This window comes from Rana temporaria, chromosome 1, assembly GCF_905171775.1.
Source record: "Rana temporaria chromosome 1, aRanTem1.1, whole genome shotgun sequence".
Taxonomy (NCBI): domain Eukaryota; kingdom Metazoa; phylum Chordata; class Amphibia; order Anura; family Ranidae; genus Rana; species Rana temporaria.
The window spans coordinates 433,672,668-433,692,375 of NC_053489.1; the positions used below are offsets into that span (position 1 = coordinate 433,672,668).

The window sequence follows — 19,708 nt, forward strand, 5'->3', positions numbered from 1 at the left end:
CGAGTGCCCCCACAGCAAGAGGCATGCTATTGGAGCACTCGCCAGGGGGGAGCTAGGACCGCTGGCAGGGGACCCAAAAAAAGAGGATCGGGCGGTTCTGTTCAAAACCATTGCACAGGGCAGGTAAATCATGTTTATGATTAAAAAAAAGATAACCTTTTAGAATCACGTTAAAGTCTAAGTTTAGTTTAAAAAGTCAGAAAAAGTGTCCCTTGTGGTGCTATATTTTGCATTCCTTCATCCTCCGATCCCCAACCTACCAACACTTTGGGGGTTATTTACGATTTTTTTACATATATTTTTTTTTTTTTTTTTTTTTTCATAGGTCGGCGCTCCGTGGATTAGGCCAAAGCCGCGGCCTCGCCTAAAAATCCTGACCGCAGCGATCCTGGGAAAAGGCCGCTCGTGGCCTTTTCCCAGGATCGCGGCGAGCTGCGCGCATGATTTTTTAGGTGAGGCTTCGGCCTAGTCCGCGGCCTTTTCCCAGGATTGCGGTGGACTAGGCCGAAGCCACGGCCTCACCTAAAGACTTAGGACCGGCGCTGTGTCCATAGGGAAAAAATTAACTCGATTCGTATTGTGAAGCCTCTTTTTTTTTTTTTTTGCCAAAAATCGCCCAGTCCTACAATCATGTGCAAGTTAAAATGCTGTTTTTTATTTTCCTTGCGTGTCCCCCTCAGATCTACAGCGACTGCACTTTGCACTTGAAGTTCAAAGTGGATTTGCCTTTAGTAAATATTCCCCAATGTAATGAAAAAGGTGGACATAGTCAGGACACCTGATGATTGCCTGTCACAGTTCTATTAACCCCCACCATGCTGGAACATTATGGCAGTGGTGGTTACCAGATCTGAGGGAGCTGTGGCAGGCTCTCATCGAGAGTGACAAAGTTGTCTATCCGTTCTGCCGACTTTCTCCATTCATAGAAGCTTTACTATAGCTTCCATGAGTGGCAGACAAATGGATTATTGAAAGGTCTACCTCCTCCGTTCATAGATTGTTTTCGTTCAATAGTACAGTAGTTCTCAACCCTGTGCTCAAGTACACTAACAGGCCATGTTTGCACAAGTGCTTTAAATCAAAGTCAATGGCTTGCTATTTTATCTAAGAGAAATTCCCAAAACATGGCCTGTTGGGGGTGCTTGAGGACAAGGTTGAGAACCACTGCTATAGTACAGCTTCTATGAATGGATTAGGTGGGCAGAAAGGGCAGGCATAATGGGCACTCTGGATGAGTGCATATGACAGGTCCCTCTATAGCCCATGAATAATGTGTGGTATCTAATTTCTTGCATTGTAGTCCTCCCTAAATACTCTAAAACTTTCTTTTCAGGTACATCTTTGCTTCTAACCTGTATGAGGCAGAATCTCTGAATGAGACAGAATGGACAGTATATCAGGACTGGCATGACTGGATGAATTCCCAGTTCTGTGTTGATCTTGAATTGGATGGAATTATTTATCTTCGCGCTGATCCTGAGGTAAATGGAGGCTAGGTTCACAGAAGTGTGTGTGGGAGGACTAACTAGACTTGTCATTTAATGAAGACCAGTCACAAAGCCAATTGGTTCACTTGATAGTCTATCAAGTTTTGTGCAGCTTTACTACCATCACATTAGTCCTCAGCTTGTGAGCTTAGGAAAATAAATAAATGTCAAACTTTGGTAATTTTTGGGTCATGGACCTTCTATTGGACTTGGCTTCTGTGTGTGGAGTATGCTGAGGTGCGGTCACTCAGCTGGAACATTTCCCTTAGGTGTGGGATATGCAAGGATGTGACTACTCTGTAGAACATGAGCATCACATGTGGGATATGCAAGGATGTGACTACTCTGTAGAACATGAGCATCACATGTGGGATATGCAAGGATGTGACTACTCTGTAGAACATGAGCATCACATGTGGGATATGCAAGGATGTGACTACTCTGTAGAACATGAGCATCACATGTGGGATATGCAAGGATGTGACTACTCTGTAGAACATGAGCACCACATGTGGGATATGCAAGTATGTGACTACTATGTAGATAATGAGCACCACATGTGGAATATGCAAGGATGTGACTACTCTGCTAGAAACTGACCACCAAGGTGTGGGATGTGCAAGCATGTGACTACTCTGCTAGAAACTGACCACCAAGGTGTGGGATATGCAAGGATGTGACTACTCTGCTAGAAACTGAACACCAAGGTGTGGGATATGCTTGGAAATGGCATGTGTAGTACCTATATGCCCGCTCCTCCTAAGAACCTTGGCGATACAAGTAGCTCCTATGTGACTCTTTGAAGGGTTGGCTGGTTTAGGAGGATTTATGTAATTGCTATTCAGGAGCCTTCCCAATGCTACAGCAATTATCACATAGCTCAAGTATCTGTTGCTGTTTAGGCCTCATGCATACGGGATGTTTTTTTCCTCCCTTGGACACCTTTGCTCTAGGGGAGGAAAACCCCAGCTTAAACGCTTCTAACGCCGTGCTTTGCATGCGTGTTCATATGTGCTTGGTGTGTTATTACATTATGTTGTCCAGAATATTTATTTATTTTGGCCTTTAAAATGCATGAACGCTCATAAACGTGTCTAGCGGCAATGGACATTTATTCCTTTGAAACGCTCTCTTGTGCAAGTGGCAGGGTGGATAAAAATCGATGATTTAAATAAAAATAAAATTTTCTTATTTTTTTTAATCAAATTTATTTTAATAAAATGCTTTTGGAGTAAAACTCTACTAAAAGATAGTTTTCTATTTAAGATACATTAATAATTTTGTTTATTCAGCATGAAATGGAGCTTAGTTATGTAGCATGGGGCTGTATATTCTGCAATATCAAATTTTTTGGTAAACTCATTCAATGAATCCAAGCTCTGCAAGCTGAGTTAATATGCACTGCATTGATGCATTCACAATTTCACAGTAACCACGAGATAAAACAAAGTTCAAGAATATTCCTTTTATCCCATTGTTTTGCAAATTTATGTACACTACAAACTGTATGATTGAATCGTCTCTGATATCTCTGTTTTGCTAACCTGACAGCTTATTATTCTAAATGAGAAACCTTCATTTTGTTTGCAAATATTTAAAGCTTCTAACTAGCAGTAAGAATAAGTTGTTACATTTAAAGAGCACCTGTCATTTCAGATCCATCATGGCAGCGTCTGTTAGTGGGCATCACCTCACCTGCTGCTGCCACGTCCCTCACCTTGTTGTGTTACTGCCACATCACCAGACATCCCATTAAAGTGAATGGGACTGTCGGTGAGTCAACAGCGGGTCAGAGGAGGAGCCGCTGCGGGACAGAGATGACAGTTGCTCTTTAAAAATTATGATTTAATTCGAGCCTTTTTACTAGTGATTTAAATCAAATCCACCCTGGCAAATGGTGTGTTTATTTATTTCTGCCTTTAAATCCTCCTACCTCTATAAGCCTACACGTATGTGACACATACGCTAACATAGAGGAGTATTTTTGTGGGGGGGGGGGGGGTCAAATACCTGTAAAAAAAACAGCATTTTTGATGCCCTGTGTGCATGAGTTTGAAAGTAGAACTATAGGCAAAACCTTTTCATTTTTGATAGGGGTTATAACCCTCTCTTAAGCCCTGTACACACGATCGGATATCTGATGGATTTTTTCGTCGGATATCTGATGAAGCTGACTTTCATCAGTCTTGCCTACACACCATCAGTCAAAAATCCGACCGTGTCCAACGCAGTGACGTAAAACACTACAACTGGCTGAGAAAAATGAAGTTCAATGCTTCTGAGCATGCATCGACTCCACATGTGTGGATTTTTTACCGATGGACTTCCACACAGACGATCGTTTTTACTATCGTTTTTTTATCCATAGGAAAATTTAAAACATGTTTTTTTTCACCGCTGGAAAACAAACCGATGGGGCCCACACACGATCGGTTTGTCCGATGAAAACAGTCCATCGCCAAACAGGAAATGAGAGGAATTCCCTGCACTTTAAGGCAATCCCTTGGGGACCCCCGGGTCACCAGAACTAGTGTACACATTGGAAGATTTCCTCTCTATTACTTTTCTGGGGACAGCCCAAAATGTGGGATTTTCTTTTACCTTCACTTTCAATGATCATGGGACGTATCGAGAGGGCAGAGACGGCAATACAAACTGACAGGCGTTCTGATCTACCCTCTATCCAAGACTAAAAAAAAAATGTTTGCCTTTAGTTTATACTTTGACGTAAATTACAGTATGTTGCTACCCTGTTTTTCTTTATTTACAGAAATGTCTGAACAGGATTCACACCCGTGGAAGGGATGAAGAACAAGGAATTCCAATGGAATACCTAGAAAAACTTCATTACAAGCATGAGAGCTGGCTTCATCACAGGAACATGAAGTTAGTTCCCTCCATTCTATAAAACAATTATTTGGTGTCATTTTGTTTACATGTTATCAGACCTGACCATGTGCTTAGCATACATCATTTAGTTACTGTTTAAATGACTTTACTGTGAGTAGATTGTACATTCTAGCATTGGGGCACAAGTAGACCAATCCTAGGAGGTAATATGCAGTACACTTAAAAAAGGTGACCCATATAGAAATTCCTGTTGGCTGCTGGGTTATCCTGGCTGAAATATTACTTGTACTCCTCTTAAAAGTACCAATCAATTTTGTAGAAACCTTTCACTCCAAGTCCTGGCCTTAAGCAAGTTACAATCTGATGACCCTTCTATAGTAAATTACATAAGAACATACAGAAATGCCAGTTGTTGTACCATCATGGTTTTGGCTTGTGGAAGGAAACCACACAAATTTGGTAACAATTTACATACTTGCTGCATACAGTATCCTTGCTACTAAAAGATTTATGGATCTCAGTGCTGTTGGATAATACTATGTATTTGCATATACAGTACAATCCTCAAATTAAAGTCCAATGCCAGGAAACCTGGAAATTCTTCCTTGCAATTGCTAGATTGGTCCCTACAGCCTCTTCTTCCCCCATGCTCCAGTGATCTAAAGTTCTGATGTAATCAAGACTGATACAGGATCCAAAGTACTTCAATAGATGTGATGGTGCCGAGGGACACCCCACTGCTGGAGCATAGGGAAGCGGAGTGCTTTTACTCTCCCCTAGACTTAAATGAGCAGGTAACCTTTGCAGCCCCACTGAAAGGGACAATTTTCAGGTTTCCCAAGGGTGAGATTAACTACTTGCCGACCAGTCGCCGTCGTTTTACGGCGGCAGGTCGGCTCCCCCTGCGCAAGAGCACGTAATATAACGTCGGCTCTCGCGCAGGCCACTAAAGGCGCGTGCGCAGCGCTGGATGCGCGCGAGACCCCGGGCCCGATCGCCACCTGCGATTGCTCGTTACAGAGCGGGGACCGGGAGCTGTGTGTGTAAACACACAGCTCCCGGTCCTGTCAGGGGGAGAAATGCTGATCTTCTGTTCATACAATGTATGAACAGAAGATCAGTCATTTCCTCCCCCCCCCCCCCCCCCCACATTTAGAACACACCAAGAGAACATACTTGACCCCTTCCCCGCCCCCTCGTGTTAACCCCTTCACTGCCAGTGGCATTTTTATAGTAATCCAATGCATTTTTATAGCACTGATCGCTAAAAAAATGTCAATGGTCCCAAAAATGGGTCCGAAGTGTCCGCCATAATGTCGCAGTACCGAAAAAAATTCGCTGATCGCCGCCATTACTAGTAAAAAAAAAAATTAAGAGAAATGCCATAAAAATACCCCCTATTTTGTAAACGCTATAACTTTTGCGCAAACCGATCAAACGCTTATTGCGTTTTTTTTTTTTTTACGAAAAATATGTAGAAGAATACGTATGGGCCTAAACTGAGGAACAAAAATAGTTTTTTTTATATATTTTCGGGGGATATTTATTAACCACTTAAGGACCCCTTCACGCCGATATACGTTGGCAGAATGGCACGGCTGGGCACATCAACGTATAGGTACGTTGTCCTTTAAGCCCAGCTGTGGGGTCGCGCGCCCGCGGCGCGCTCCCTCGACCCGGTCCGAAGCTCCGTGACCGCGGGACTCATGGACCTGATTGCCGCTGGAGTCCCGCGATCAGTCCCCGGAGCTAAAGAACGGGGAGAGCCGCGTGTAAACACGGCTTCCCCGTTCTTCACTGTGGCGGCGTCAGGGATCGTGTGATCCCTTTTATAGGGGGACACAATCGATGACGTCACACCTACAGCCACACCCCCCTACAGTTGTAAACACACTTGAGGTCACACATAACACCATCAGCGCCCCCTGTGGTTAACTCCCAAACTGCAATTGTCATTTTCACAATAACACAATGAATTTTAAATGCATTTTTTGCTGTGAAAATGACAATGGTCCCAAAAATGTGTCAAAATTGTCCGAAGTGTCCGCCATAATGTCGCAGTCATGAAAGAAATTGCTGATCGCCGCCATTAGTAGTAAAAAAAATAATAATTTGTAAAAATGCAATAAAACTATCCCCTATTTTGTAAACGCTATAAATTTTGCGCAAACCAACGGATAAGCGCTTATTGCGATTTTTTTTTTTTTTTTTTTTTTTTTTTTTTTACCAAAAATAGGTAGAAGAATACGTATCGGCCTAAACTGAGGAAATTTTTTTTTTAATATATATATTTTTGGGGGATATTTATTATAGCAAAAAGTAAAAAATATTGAATTTTTTTTTCAAAATTGTCGCTCTATTTTTGTTTATAGCGCAAAAAATAAAAACCGCAGAGGTGATCAAATGCCACCAAAAGAAAGCTCTATTTGTGAGAAAAAAAGGACGCCAATTTTGTTTGGGAGCCACGACCACGCAATTGTCAGTTAAAACTACGCAGTGCCGAATCGCAAAAAGGGGCAAGGTCCTTTAGCTGCATTTTGGTCCGGGTCTTAAGTGGTTAAAGTAAAAAATATAAAAAAAAATTCATAATTGTTGCTCTATTTTTGTTTATAGCGCAATTACTAAAAACCGAAGAGGTGATCAAATACCACCAAAAGAAAGCTCTATTTGTGAGAAAAAAAGCGACGCAGTTAAAGCGACGCAGTGCCGAATCGCAAAAAGTGCTCTGGTCTTTGACCAGCAATATGGTCCGGGGGATAAGTGGTTAAAGTCTCACTTTCTCTCTTCCCTTTTCCGTTTTTATTTTTTTTTATTTTTGTATTATTATTATTTTGGACATGGTGGGGAGGAGGTTTTAAATTTTTTTTTTTTTTTTTTATTATACATTTTTTGTTTATTCTCTCCTTTTTGGAGCAATGTTGCTTACTTTCTACCCCATACATTGGTATTATTATTGGTACCCCATAAAGTTGGCCCAATTTTTTTTTATATTGTGAAATATAATGTTACACGGAGTAAATTGATACCCAACATGTAACGCTTCAAAATTGCATCCGCTCGTGGAATGGCGCCAATTTTTTACCCTTTAAAATCTCCATAGGTGACACTTTAAAAAATTCTACAGGTTGCATGTTTTGAGTTAGAGGAGGTCTAGAATTATTGCTCTCGCAATCGCTGAGATACCTCACTTGTGTGGTTTGAACACCGCTTTCATATGCGGGCGCTACTCACGTATGCGTTCGCTTCTGCGCGTGAGTTCAGCGGAACGGGGCGCGTTTCTGGCTCCTAACTTTTTTAGCTGGCTCCTAGATTCCAAGCAAATTTGTCAAGCCCTGGCTTAATATGACACACTGAAATCAATCCTTCATTAACTAGGCTACCATAAGCTGTTCTTAACATTATTGTCCAGAGGAATCCAATAATACTTTTTCCTCAACTCTTATCTGATCGCTCTGTATTGTTTTTTCTTTTAGGATGGATTTCTCCTATCTGCAAGAAGTACCCATCTTGACACTTGACGTGAATGAAGATTTCAAGCATGATAAGCAGAAACAAGCATGCATGATTGAAAAGGTGTGTTACAACGTCTGCATATATATATACTGCAAGCCTTATCTGTCGATGTCAGTCTTCCTCTGAGCCGCACCGTCATTTTAAAGTAATTCTTATTTATTGGTTTCAAAGTCTACAGAGGTTTTCTTACATCAGTGCTTTTCCTGTTATCAGATGTCCTCTTGTGATCTTTCTATACCATCCAGTCTATTAAGCAAAGTGTTGAATTTTCTCAGAGGACATTACAATGGAAAATTCCTGTGCTATTTTTTATTTTTTTCTCTAACCAGCACATTTTATAGGTTTTGTATATTTCCACAGTAATCTTGACAGTTTAATTCTTTCCATAAGAGCATAACCTTCACCTAAAATTTTATTTAGATATGAAATGTTTGTTTATTTTTCTTCCTTTTTCGCCTGTGTGACTAGTAGCATGCCCTTGAGACCCCCATTATCCAGCTAGTTGACCACCACTGATTGATTTTTAAGCATCAGGAGTGAGAACCTTGTAGTAAATCTGTTTTAAAGTGCAAGAAAAACTGCGCTAACCCAAAATAAAAAAATATAAATTAGGAAATGATAAACCAGAAGGCTGCAGTTGAGTGATATAAACACAGAAAATATGAATAGGAAGAAAACTGCACCAACCAAAAATGTATACTTAGCAAGCAAGGCTAAGATACATTTTAACAGTGTAAAAATACAAATCTCAGGTCATAAAAATGAAGACCATATAAAAAATAAAGAATTCTTTAGATCAATAAATAGTGTCCAAAATTTGTGTTGAATAGATTCCTTGATAACCAAAATCAGGACAAACAACACCCGAGTGCACTTAACATCTGTGAAGACCGGCACCACATGGAGAGCAGCTTACCACATAGCAGATATAACCAGCAGTGTAATGGTATTCCGTCAGCAGGTAAACACTGGGTAATCACAGGCTTCAACAGTGTGTCCTCAGATCATAGGAGCGCCGATATAACCAGCAGTGTAATGGTATTCCTTCAGCAGGTAAACACTGGGTAATCAAAGGCTTCAACAGTGTGTCCTCAGATCATAGGAGTGCTAACCCATATCATACGTTCCGTCCGTGGATCTTAAATTAAGAAGAGCGGACCATAGCGTGATACTGTTTTAAATAGGTTTTAATAAAAATTATGAAACTTACTTACAAACATCGATAAGTAACGAGCATTTAAAATCAGATGACGGCCGGCACTATAAGAGCCCTTCCTCCTTGCGTTGAACGCGGTGACGTCACTGTAAGCCGTCTCAGACGCGTTTCGTCATAGATTGACATTTTCAATGGGGATGGGCAGTACACTGACTCCCCGCTATAAATAACCAAGCTTTGTTTTGGCAAACAAGGAAGTGGCAGTAGAAAAATGCCATATTGGCTATGGGAAAAAGGCTAATCCAGCCCACAATGGAACTGTGTAAAAGCTCTTCTAGTAAATTTAGCTAAACGACCAATCTCCAGAGGAAAATAAAATGAAATAAGATAAATAAAACCTAAACTAGAAAAAGGCAGATACCCAATGAAAGAATCCACCTGATATCTATACAGCCAAAAATGTGTGTTTAACCACCTAACCCCCGGACCATATTGCTGGTCAAAGACCAGGCCCCTTTTTGCGATTCGGCACTGCGACGCTTTAACTGACAATTGCGTGGTCGTGCGACGTGGCTCCCAAACAAAATTGGCATCCTTTTTTTCCCACAAATAGAGATTTCTTTTGGTGGTATTTGATCACCTCTGCGGTTTTTAGTTGTTGCGCTATAAACAATAATAGAGCGACAATTTTGAAAAAAATGAATATTTTTTGCTATAATATCCCCCCAAAATATATAAAAAAACTATTTTTTTCCCTCAGTTTAGGCCGATACGTATTCGTCTACATATTTTTCTAAAAAAAAATATTGCAATAAACGTTTGTTGATTGGTTTGCGCAAAAGTTATAGCGTTTACAAAATAGGGGGTAAGTTTTATGGCATTTTTCTTTAATATATTTTTTTTTACTAGTAATGGCGGCGATCAGCGATTTTTATCGGTACTGCGACATTATGGCGGACACTTCGGACACTTTTGACAAATTTTTGGGACCGTTAACCATTAACATTAGTGATCAGTGCTGCTATAAAAATGCTTTGATTACTATAAAAATGCCACTGGCAGTGAAGGGGTTAACACTAGGGGGCAAGGAAGGAGTTAATCATGTTCCCTGGGTGTGTTCTAACTGAAGGGGGGGGGTGGACTGACATGGGGAAATGGCAAATCACTTTTCATACATTGTATGAACAGACGATAGGTCATTTCCCCCCCTGACAGGACCGGGAGCTGTGTGTTTAGGAAATTTAAATATTAAACGTTATATGGCTGGTATCTCATCTATCAACCAGGCCAACCCCGGTAAGTTTACTCATTCTGGGCTGGCTAACGCTCCCTTTTTTAACCCTCCAGGCACTTTGGTACCTTCTCTTAAGGTGTTCTGGGATGTGTTATTAAGGGATCTTGATCAAATGGAGATTAAAAAAGCCAGTTTGAATAAAAAACCCTACAAGAGGGACTTGATTCCCTCTGTAACAACAAAGAGTTGGTAGTTAGACCAGCGGACAAGGGGGGAGGTATTGTGGTTTTGGATAGGACTGACTACCTTAAAGAAATTTATAATATTGTTGGAGACACCAACACCTATACATTATTGTCATCTGATCCTAAAATTAGATACAAGAGAGAGCTTGTAGCCAATGGTTTCTATGAAGGGATCCTTACCCCTAAAGAGAGGTTGTACTTAATACCCATAGCCCCTCGCACGCCCACCATTTACTATTTACCTAAACTGCATAAAGACCCGGTCTGCCCCCCGGGACATCCCATTGTTAGTGGGATAGACTCTGTCACGTCCCGGGTGGGCAGATATTTTGATTTCTTTTTGCAACCCCTTGTACGGTAAAAACCATCTTATGTAAAGGATTCGAGACACATTACCAACTTGTCAGGCATCTCCCCAAAAGAAGGTATATGGATGGTGACCATTGATGTTACGTCCTTCTATACCATCATTCCCCATATACTTGGCCTTGAGGCTGTGCAATTTTATTTGGTACGGGATTCAGGCCTCCCTTTTGAGACAGATTGATTTCCTTATGTCTCTCCTTAAGTTTGCAACAACTTCGAATTATTTTTGGTTCGATGGCCATTTTTACAAGCAGGAAACGGGTGTAGCTATGGGGGCTAAATACGCCCCAAGTTTGGCTAACCTTTTCATGGCTAAGTGGGAGGAGGATGTCATCCACTCTAAGCTAGGGGTGCAACGGATCAAAAAACTCACGGTTCGGATCGTTCCTCGGATCATTTTTCGGATCGGCAAAAAAAAAAAATTGCCAAGAATGACCCTGTATTGAAAAATATATTACCAGATAAACCGAGGGTTATATTTAAGGTTTCAACTTCTTTGCGTAGTCGTATAGCACCTAATGTTCTGAACCCTCCATGTAGTACTAGGGTTTTTTTCGACCAACTTACTGGTTTTTATCAATGTAGACGTTGTAGGGTTTGTTCTTTCAACTCCTGTACTAGTAGAAGGATTAATGTGTGTACATCTACAGTTACTCAAAAACAACATTGCATAAAGCCTTTTATTACTTTTGCTACCACGGGGGTTGTCTACATGCTGCAGTGCCCTTGCGGCCTGCAGTATGTGGGCCGGACCAAATGACCCCTTCAGGTTCGTTTGAATGAGCACATTACTAATATTATTACAAGTTTTAAAAATCATTCTGTGTCCAAACATCTCAACACATAATCGGGACCCGTCTAATACCCTATTCTTGGGAATCGATAAGTTTAAGCCTAACTGGAGGGGTAGCTCCCTGGTGAGGGAGATATCTAAGCTAGAAATAGCTTGGATCCATCGGTTGAAGTCCTATACACCATATGGCCTAAATATCGATACCGATGTAAATGCATTTATAAACAATGCTTGATGTTCTATATACAGATTGTTTTTATATTGTAAAAGTCCTGGTTTTGTCATGTAAGGATGGGCGTTTTTGTTTACCTATATTTTTCTTTATATATATATATATATATATATATATATATATATATATATATATATATATATATATATATATATATATATATAAATTAATACTCTTTTATATAACATCCAAATCATTTTGGGCATTCAAGTAATTTAACTTACTGGGTCCCTAGTGCTTCTTATTTATTTTTTATTTTTGCACTAATTTTGTGTTTTGTTTTTTTTTTCCTTTTTTGTATAATGGGGTCGTATTCACTTAATAATTATTACATATAATACTAACTAACTTGTATGGGCTTCTTAATTATTATACCATTGGCCTAATGTTAGTTTCCTATATTTATGGTTGGCCCCATCGATTTATATTAGATACACTATATTACTACACGATTATATGATTGCTATCGATGTGGAAGCATCCGCACTATTTTTAGATTCATAATTCAATTTTATATTATTGTTCTATGGTCCATGGTTAATATACATTTTTATTAAGTTAGAGGTAAATTATTGACTTTCCCCACTAGGGGTCGTTAGGTGATAGCACAGTATTATGCTGTCTAGCTTGCCAGTGCTTAGGACCAAATTAAACACACATTTTTGGCTGTATAGATATCGGGTGGATTCTTTCATTGGGTATCTGCCTTTTTCTAGTTTAGGTTTTATTTTTCTTATTTCATTTTATTTTCCTCTGGAGATTGGTCGTTTAACCACTTGCCGTCGCCGCACCGTCGAAATACGTCCACAAGGTGGCTCTCCTAGGCGAGAGCACGTAATATGACGTCCGACTCCCGTGCGTGTGCCCGGCGGGCGCGATCGCCGCCCGGCACACGCGATCGCTCGGTACAGAGCGGGGAACGGGAGCTGTGTGTGTAAACACACAGCTCTCGTTCCTGTCAGCAGGGGAAATGCTGATTTTCTGTTCATACAATGTATGAACAGAAGATCAGTGTTTCCCCTAGTGAGGCCACCCCCCCCCCCCCCCCACTGTAAGAACACACCCAGGCATACTTAACCCCTTCCCCGCCCCCTAGTGTTAACCCCTTCACTGCCAGTGGCATTTTTATAGTAATCTAATGCATTTTTATAGCACTGATCGCTATAAAAATGCCAATGGTCCCAAAAATGTCCGAAGTGTCCGCCATAATGTCGCAATACCGAAAAAAAAATCGCTGATCGCCGCCATTACTAGTAAAAAAAATATTAATAAAAATGCCATAAAAATACCCCCTATTTTGTAAACGCTATAACTTTTGCGCAAACCAATCAATAAACGCTTATTGCGATTTTTTTTTTTTTTTACGAAAAATATGTAGAAGAATACGTATCGGCCTAAACTGAGGAAAAAAAATGTTTTTTTATATATTTTTGGGGGATATTTATTACAGCAAAAAGTAAAAAATATTCATTTTTTTCAAAATTGTCGTTCTATTTTTGTTTATAGCGCAAAAAATAAAAAACGCAGAGGTGATCAAATACCACCAAAAGAAAGCTCTATTTGTGGGAAAAAAAGGACGCCAATTTTGTTTGGTAGCCACGTCGCACGACCGCGCAATTGTCTGTTAAAGCGACGCAGTCCCGAATCGCAAAAAGTACTCTGGTCTTTGGGCAGCAATATGGTCCGGGGGGTAAGTGGTTAACTAAATCCATTATAAGAGCTTTTACAGTTCCACTGTGGGCTGAATGGGCTGGATTAGCCTTTTTCCCATAGCCAATATGGCGTTTTTCTACTGCCACTTCCTTGTTTGCCAAAACGAGGCTTGGTTATTTATAGCGGGGAGTCAGTGTACTGCCCATCCCCATTGAAAACGTCAATCTTTGACGAAACGCATCTGAGACGGCGTACAGTGACTTCAACGCAAGGAGGAAGGGCTCCTATAGTGCCGGCCGGCATCTGATTTTAAATGCTCCTTACTTGTCAATGTTTGTAAGTAAGTTTTTTATATTTTTTATTAAAACCTATTTAAAACGGTATCGCGCTATGGTCCGCTCTTTTTAATTTATGATCCACGGACGGAACGTATGATATGGGTTAGCGCTCTTATGATCTGAGGACACACTGTTGAAGCCTTTGATTACCCAGTGTTTACCTGCTGACAGGAATACCATTATACTGCTGGTTATATCTGCTATGTGGTAAGCTGCTCTCCATGTGGTGGTGGTGGTCTTCACGGATGTTGAGTGCACTCGGGTGTTGTTTGTCCTGATTTTGGTTATCAAGGAATCTATTCAACACAAATTTTGGACACTATTTATTGATCTAAAGAATCCTTTTATTTTTTTTATGGTCACACTTCATTTTTATGACCTGAGATTTTTATTTTTACACTGTTAAATCTGTTTTAAAGTCTGTCTCACTGCCCCTGCTGTGTTCTTTGCCCTTGTGGTTTCAGTGTGAACAAGGTGAAGGCTAAGGTTTTTCACCTTATTGCATTCTGTGCATTAAGGTGACAACCCTTCTGTGCTGCAGCTTGCCCCAGATCCCCCCTTTTTCCATACCTGAGCCCGATCCGAACCAGCTCTCTTCATTGAACAGATTTGCTCCCACTGCTGTCAATCAAATCTGGTGACATGGGAGAGGGGGTGGGTCCTTTGCTGTCTGTGTCAATGGACGCTGCAGCAGGTCTTGGGAGTGAGCATGCATGGGTGCCTGTGGACACCCTATGAAGAGGGGCCTGGAGTGCTGGCAGGTGACCTCAGAAAGAGAGGATCGGGGCTGCTCTGTGCAAAACCATTGCACGAGCTGGCAAGTATAGGCACGTTTGTTAATAAAAAAAAGGGGGTTTTACAACCACTTTTTAATCTGCTTATATTTTGCCTTCTCTGGTTCCTTCTTTCCTCATTTATCAGCATACAACATTTAACTAAAGCTCTTCCATAACTATCTTTAGACTCTGTGATGTCATAACCTCTGTGCTATGCCCGTAGACCATGGCTGGTGTGAGGGGACAGCAGGGTGCTGTGCCTATATTCCTGAAAACATCACAGCACACTGCCTCAGTATTTTCAAGCCTTAGCCCTACTACACGTACACGTAGTGGGAAGAGTTGTGCAAATATCAGAATTCCCTGATGTATAGCTAGATGTTATTCTAGAGCAGTGGGGGCTCCTAGGTGGACTGTATTAACATGCATAACTCCTTAAGTAATGCCCACAGGTGATGCTGAGCTTCCATTAATAAAATAACTAAAATCCAAAGAAAAAGACAGGGCAAGGACAATAAGGCTGGGGAGGAAAGGGCTAGATCAGCGGTCACCAAACTGCGGCCTGTGGGCTTGACTTTAACTGTCCCCTAGGGCACTATTCCCCCAAGTGACATCAGTAATGAGGCACAATTCTTTCCACTGACACCAACAGTGGGACACCATTTCTCCCACTGACACCAATGATGGGGCATTTAATCTCCACTGACACCGAAACAATGCTGGACCATTGTTCATTACAATGATGGGACACTATTGCTTCTCTTAACGATCACAGGCGCTAAGTAATTTTTTTACTCCCAATGACCACCAAGACTGAGCATTGTTTTACCCCCTCTGATGTTAAAACATTTTCTACTCCCACTGGCCACAGTCCAGCCCCTCTAAAGTTTGAAGGACCGTAAACTGGCCCTTTGTTTAGAAAGTTAGGAAATCTCTGAGCTAGATGATGTTGGATGTCCTAAAGCTAGGCAATGAGGCCAGCACTCTGACTGCAGCTTCTAATGCACACTGAGAAGCTTGCAGTGTATAGTGAAAATCGGTAAGTCATTTCAATTACAGTAGAGGAGCCTGCACAGCTATGCAAGGTTGGAGTTCAGCTTTAAGAGTAGTTTTACCCTTTCACACTTCATCCAAAACTAAAGTTGCGTTTCACTTTAATAATATACAGTAATTGCTGTATGCTACTGTAGATTGCGCAAAGTTTAAAAAAATTCTGTTTGGTAGTTTATTTTTTTTTTCTTCTTGCGAATTTAAATAACAAAAGTGTTTTGTGTTTTATTACAGGTTAAAGAGTTTTTAAGCACGTTATAACATTGTGAAGACCCGTGTGTTTCGTAGACGCTGTTACTCTCAATATTAGAAGAAGGAATATGTTCCACAGTTTTTACAATTTTTGTAAACTTTCTAAAGCTGACCACACACCTTTCAAACTCCTACCATCTCCTTTTTTAGGTATACCAGCAAGCAATGATGTGTCTTTCATAGTTTATATAAACTTTGGGTAGGCCCTCACATTAAAAGGGGTTGTACAATTGAATTGTAAAAATAATGGCCAGCTTTAAGAAGTTGTGCCTCATCACGTTATGCTTCCTCTTTGGTTACATTTGGTGATTGGTATGTATTTCTATTTCTGTGTATATATTTTAATTTAAAACAGGTATTCTTAAATTTTACTTTTTTTTTTTTTTATCAGTACACATGTATTTGTCAAAACTGATAAGGCCAGAGTCTTCAAGGTATAGTTGTAAACCATACCAGAGTATGCAAAACCCATGTATGTGCTGGCATTGGCTGACTAGGAAGCATATTTCCAGAAACGTGCAGGGGATTGTAATATCAAATGTTTGAATTATACCTCACTAGCTTTTTACATGGATCTCTGTATACAAGATAGAGGAAAAAAGGTTGTTGCGCTAAAAATAATAAATCTAAACAGTAATTTGTTGGTGATGGACGGATAGATTCTTGGGAAGGCAGGTGTTTAATGGCAGGGCTGGAATGTAGTGGCTTGGCTGAAATCAGGAGATCTGTGTTTGCCAACCTCCCCAACTTAAGTTGTGGGCCAGGTACATTGACGACATCCTCCTCCTATGGGATGGTCCCCTTGATGAACTCCAATCCTTTATGACATTTCTTAACATCAATACTAGGGGTATTCACCTTAACTTTGAGTCTAGCCAATCTAGTATTAATTTCCTGGACCTCACAATTTCAGTCCAGGCAGGGGTTTTTTGTACAAGTACCTATTTCAAAGGGACGGATAGGAATTCCTACATCCCCACTGACAGCTGCCACCATAACTCTTGGCTGAAGTCGGTGCCAAAAAGTCAATTTTTGCGTATCAAACGCAATTGTTCTAATGAGACCGACTTCTTGGAACAATCAGCTATTTTAACCAAGAGATTTTTGGAAAAAGGGTACAGTCTGAACTCTTTGAGATCCACACTTGAGGAAGTCAAGACTGTTAATAGAGCTCAGTTACTTGAGATCAAACCACGTGATACCAGCAGACTACCTGTAGTCCCTTTCATCACCACCTTTTCCACCCAGCATTTTAGCGTAAAAAAGCTGCTCAAAAAACACTGGCACATTCTTAAGAATGACCCAATACTAGGCCCTATTCTGCCTGACAACCCTCAGGTGATATTTAAGGGTGGTTCGGCCTTGAGACATAAATTGGCTCCTAATGTTCTTGAACCACCTATTATCAAAACCACCTTCCTCAATTCCTTCACTGGTTTTTACCAGTGTAGGAAGTGTCGGGTGTGTTCGCTTAGTGGCTGTATGCATAGAAGAACGCATAATTTTACTTCTACGGTCACAGGCGAACAACACACTATTAAACCCTTCATCACATGTGCGACTGAGGGGGTGGTCTATCTGTTGCAATGCCCTTGCGGGCTCCAATATGTGGGTAGAACCAAAAGAGCGTTATCAGTAAGACTCAATGAGCACATTACAAACATTTTAGCAGGTTTTTTGAACCACTCAGTATCTAAGCACTACCGCTTAGCACATAATAGGGATCCCTCAAAGACCATTTTTTTGGGGATCGATAGATACAGTCCCCATTGGCGTGGTAGCCCACTTGTGAGGAGCATCTCTAGATCAGAAATGCTATGGGTACATAAAATTAAAAGCTACACCCCATATGGTCTCAATATTGAGGTTGATGTCAACGCGTTTATCGATAACTCTTAATATTTCCTTCATGTTTATTGTATGGTCCATCATATTTCTGTGAACTCGATCTGAATTATGGGTGGACCCTTATACTGGCCTCTAACTGGGTCTATATATACATTTTTAATCAGATACACGGTTTTAGACATAATTTAAGCTGGTCATTATTGGGCCTCCCCCTTTTTTAATTTTAATCTTATTTTGATTTTCTTGGAGTTTTATATTTCATGTTTTATTTTTCACAATTTTATTAATTCTATATTAATAATTTTTTATAGTATCACTATTATTCACATTCACTTATGATCAAATATTACGTTTTTTATTTTTTATATCTTTTCACTATATTTATGCTTCCTAATTGTATAAGCATATCATATTCAAAATCATTTAAATTTTTCACATTTTTTCTACTCAATAATTTTAACTTATTCATTCTTAATTTGGTACTGTTATTCTTCACTTACCCTAGATTTTGTTTGCATTTTAAATATTTATGCTCTGAATCTAGTTTTTCACATAATTTTCACTATGTCCAATAAAAACACATAGTTTTTGAATATATATTTTTGATAATTTCTCATGCCCTATTTTTACCTCAGAATATGTATATATATTCTTCCACTAATCATATCAGATGAAACCCAGCAATTTGGAAAGGCCAAACGATCCTCTTTTAAGAATAACGTTTTCCTTCTCTTGATATTTTTCATTTTTTTAACTTTTAGAACCTTGTGTTGACATACCCATTTTTGTCCACAAGATGGCTTGTTAACATACAAGTATAGTTCAAACTTAATACAGGCTCTGGTTGTTTTACTGTATTCAACCACTAGAGGGCCTATGTTATTCGTTTTTTAAAAAAACTTAGTTTTTGTCCCAATGCAGCCACCATGAGCGGTCAATTAGCCCATAGAATCAGATCGAGGCTTGGCTCTGTTGGTTTTGTATTTATTGCGATGTGTCAGCACGTCGCCCGTGCCCCAGATGACGTCATTTTATGACGAAACGCGCGTCGGGAAGGTAGCGTGCTGACGCAGGACGTGTTGTGTAGAGTGGACGGGCGTTTGTTCCGAGCCGGCCGGCTTCTCTCTGTTTTTATTCCCATTTACTCTGTAAGTGCAACCTTTTTATTATTAAACGCATTATTTGAACTTACTTCACTATGTGGGCTCTATCACTTCCTTTATGTACCCACTGAATACGGAGAACACGTAGGACTATCATCACAGCCCAGGAATTAAAGGCCCAGGCTAGGGTTTTAGCCACATGCTGTTGTTCTTATTCGTTCTGGTAAGCCTCCTATGTATAGGGTGCTGGTGATGGTGGTACTAAAAGTCACTTTTTTTCTACATGTGTGCTGATCAAACGTACTTCACCATTGCAATATTTTTCCTATGATATGGCTCATTAATCTGGCTTCCGGCGGAGACTTCAAGAATCCTCTTCCTTTTCCATCTTCCCCTGTGAGGACTACTTTAAAGGCCCTGACTGGGGTTTGCAGTCGCAAGCATATACTGCTTGCCATCTGGTAAGCCTCCCAATTTTTTACTGGTTCCAGGTGTTTTTTCTATACTTGTTTTTCAACACTGCCACTCCTATATGAACTTTATTTCGGTGGATGCATTAGGACTGCAACTATTTTCTTTTTTAATATCACATCAATTTTAGATATTGGCTTCAGAACTGTATATTTTTCAAATTACTGTTTAGATTTATTATTTTTAGCGCAACAACCTTTTTTCCTCTGTTCTATGCTGTTGTGTTTTGTATTAACACTCCGCTGTTGCAGCTCTATTAGCAATTTATTGTTAGTGTTTTTTAATATTTCTTAGCGCGGTTTTTTTCTTCCTTTGTTCCATATCTGTATACAAGATGCCTG

General features: G+C 40.2%; 1 protein-coding gene across 1 annotated transcript in view; it reads left to right on the top strand.

Moving 5' to 3' along the window:
• Nucleotides 1-16,316, top strand: part of DCK (deoxycytidine kinase) — a 37,633-nt gene extending 21,317 nt beyond the window's left edge. Inside the window, exons 4-7 of the mRNA XM_040326046.1 lie at nucleotides 1,334-1,481; nucleotides 4,258-4,373; nucleotides 7,811-7,910; nucleotides 15,928-16,316. Of these exons, the coding sequence (XP_040181980.1) occupies nucleotides 1,334-1,481; nucleotides 4,258-4,373; nucleotides 7,811-7,910; nucleotides 15,928-15,954 (391 nt within the window). The 3' untranslated portion in view covers nucleotides 15,955-16,316. The remainder of the gene's footprint in view (nucleotides 1-1,333; nucleotides 1,482-4,257; nucleotides 4,374-7,810; nucleotides 7,911-15,927) is intronic.
• Nucleotides 16,317-19,708: the final 3,392 nt, after the last annotated feature.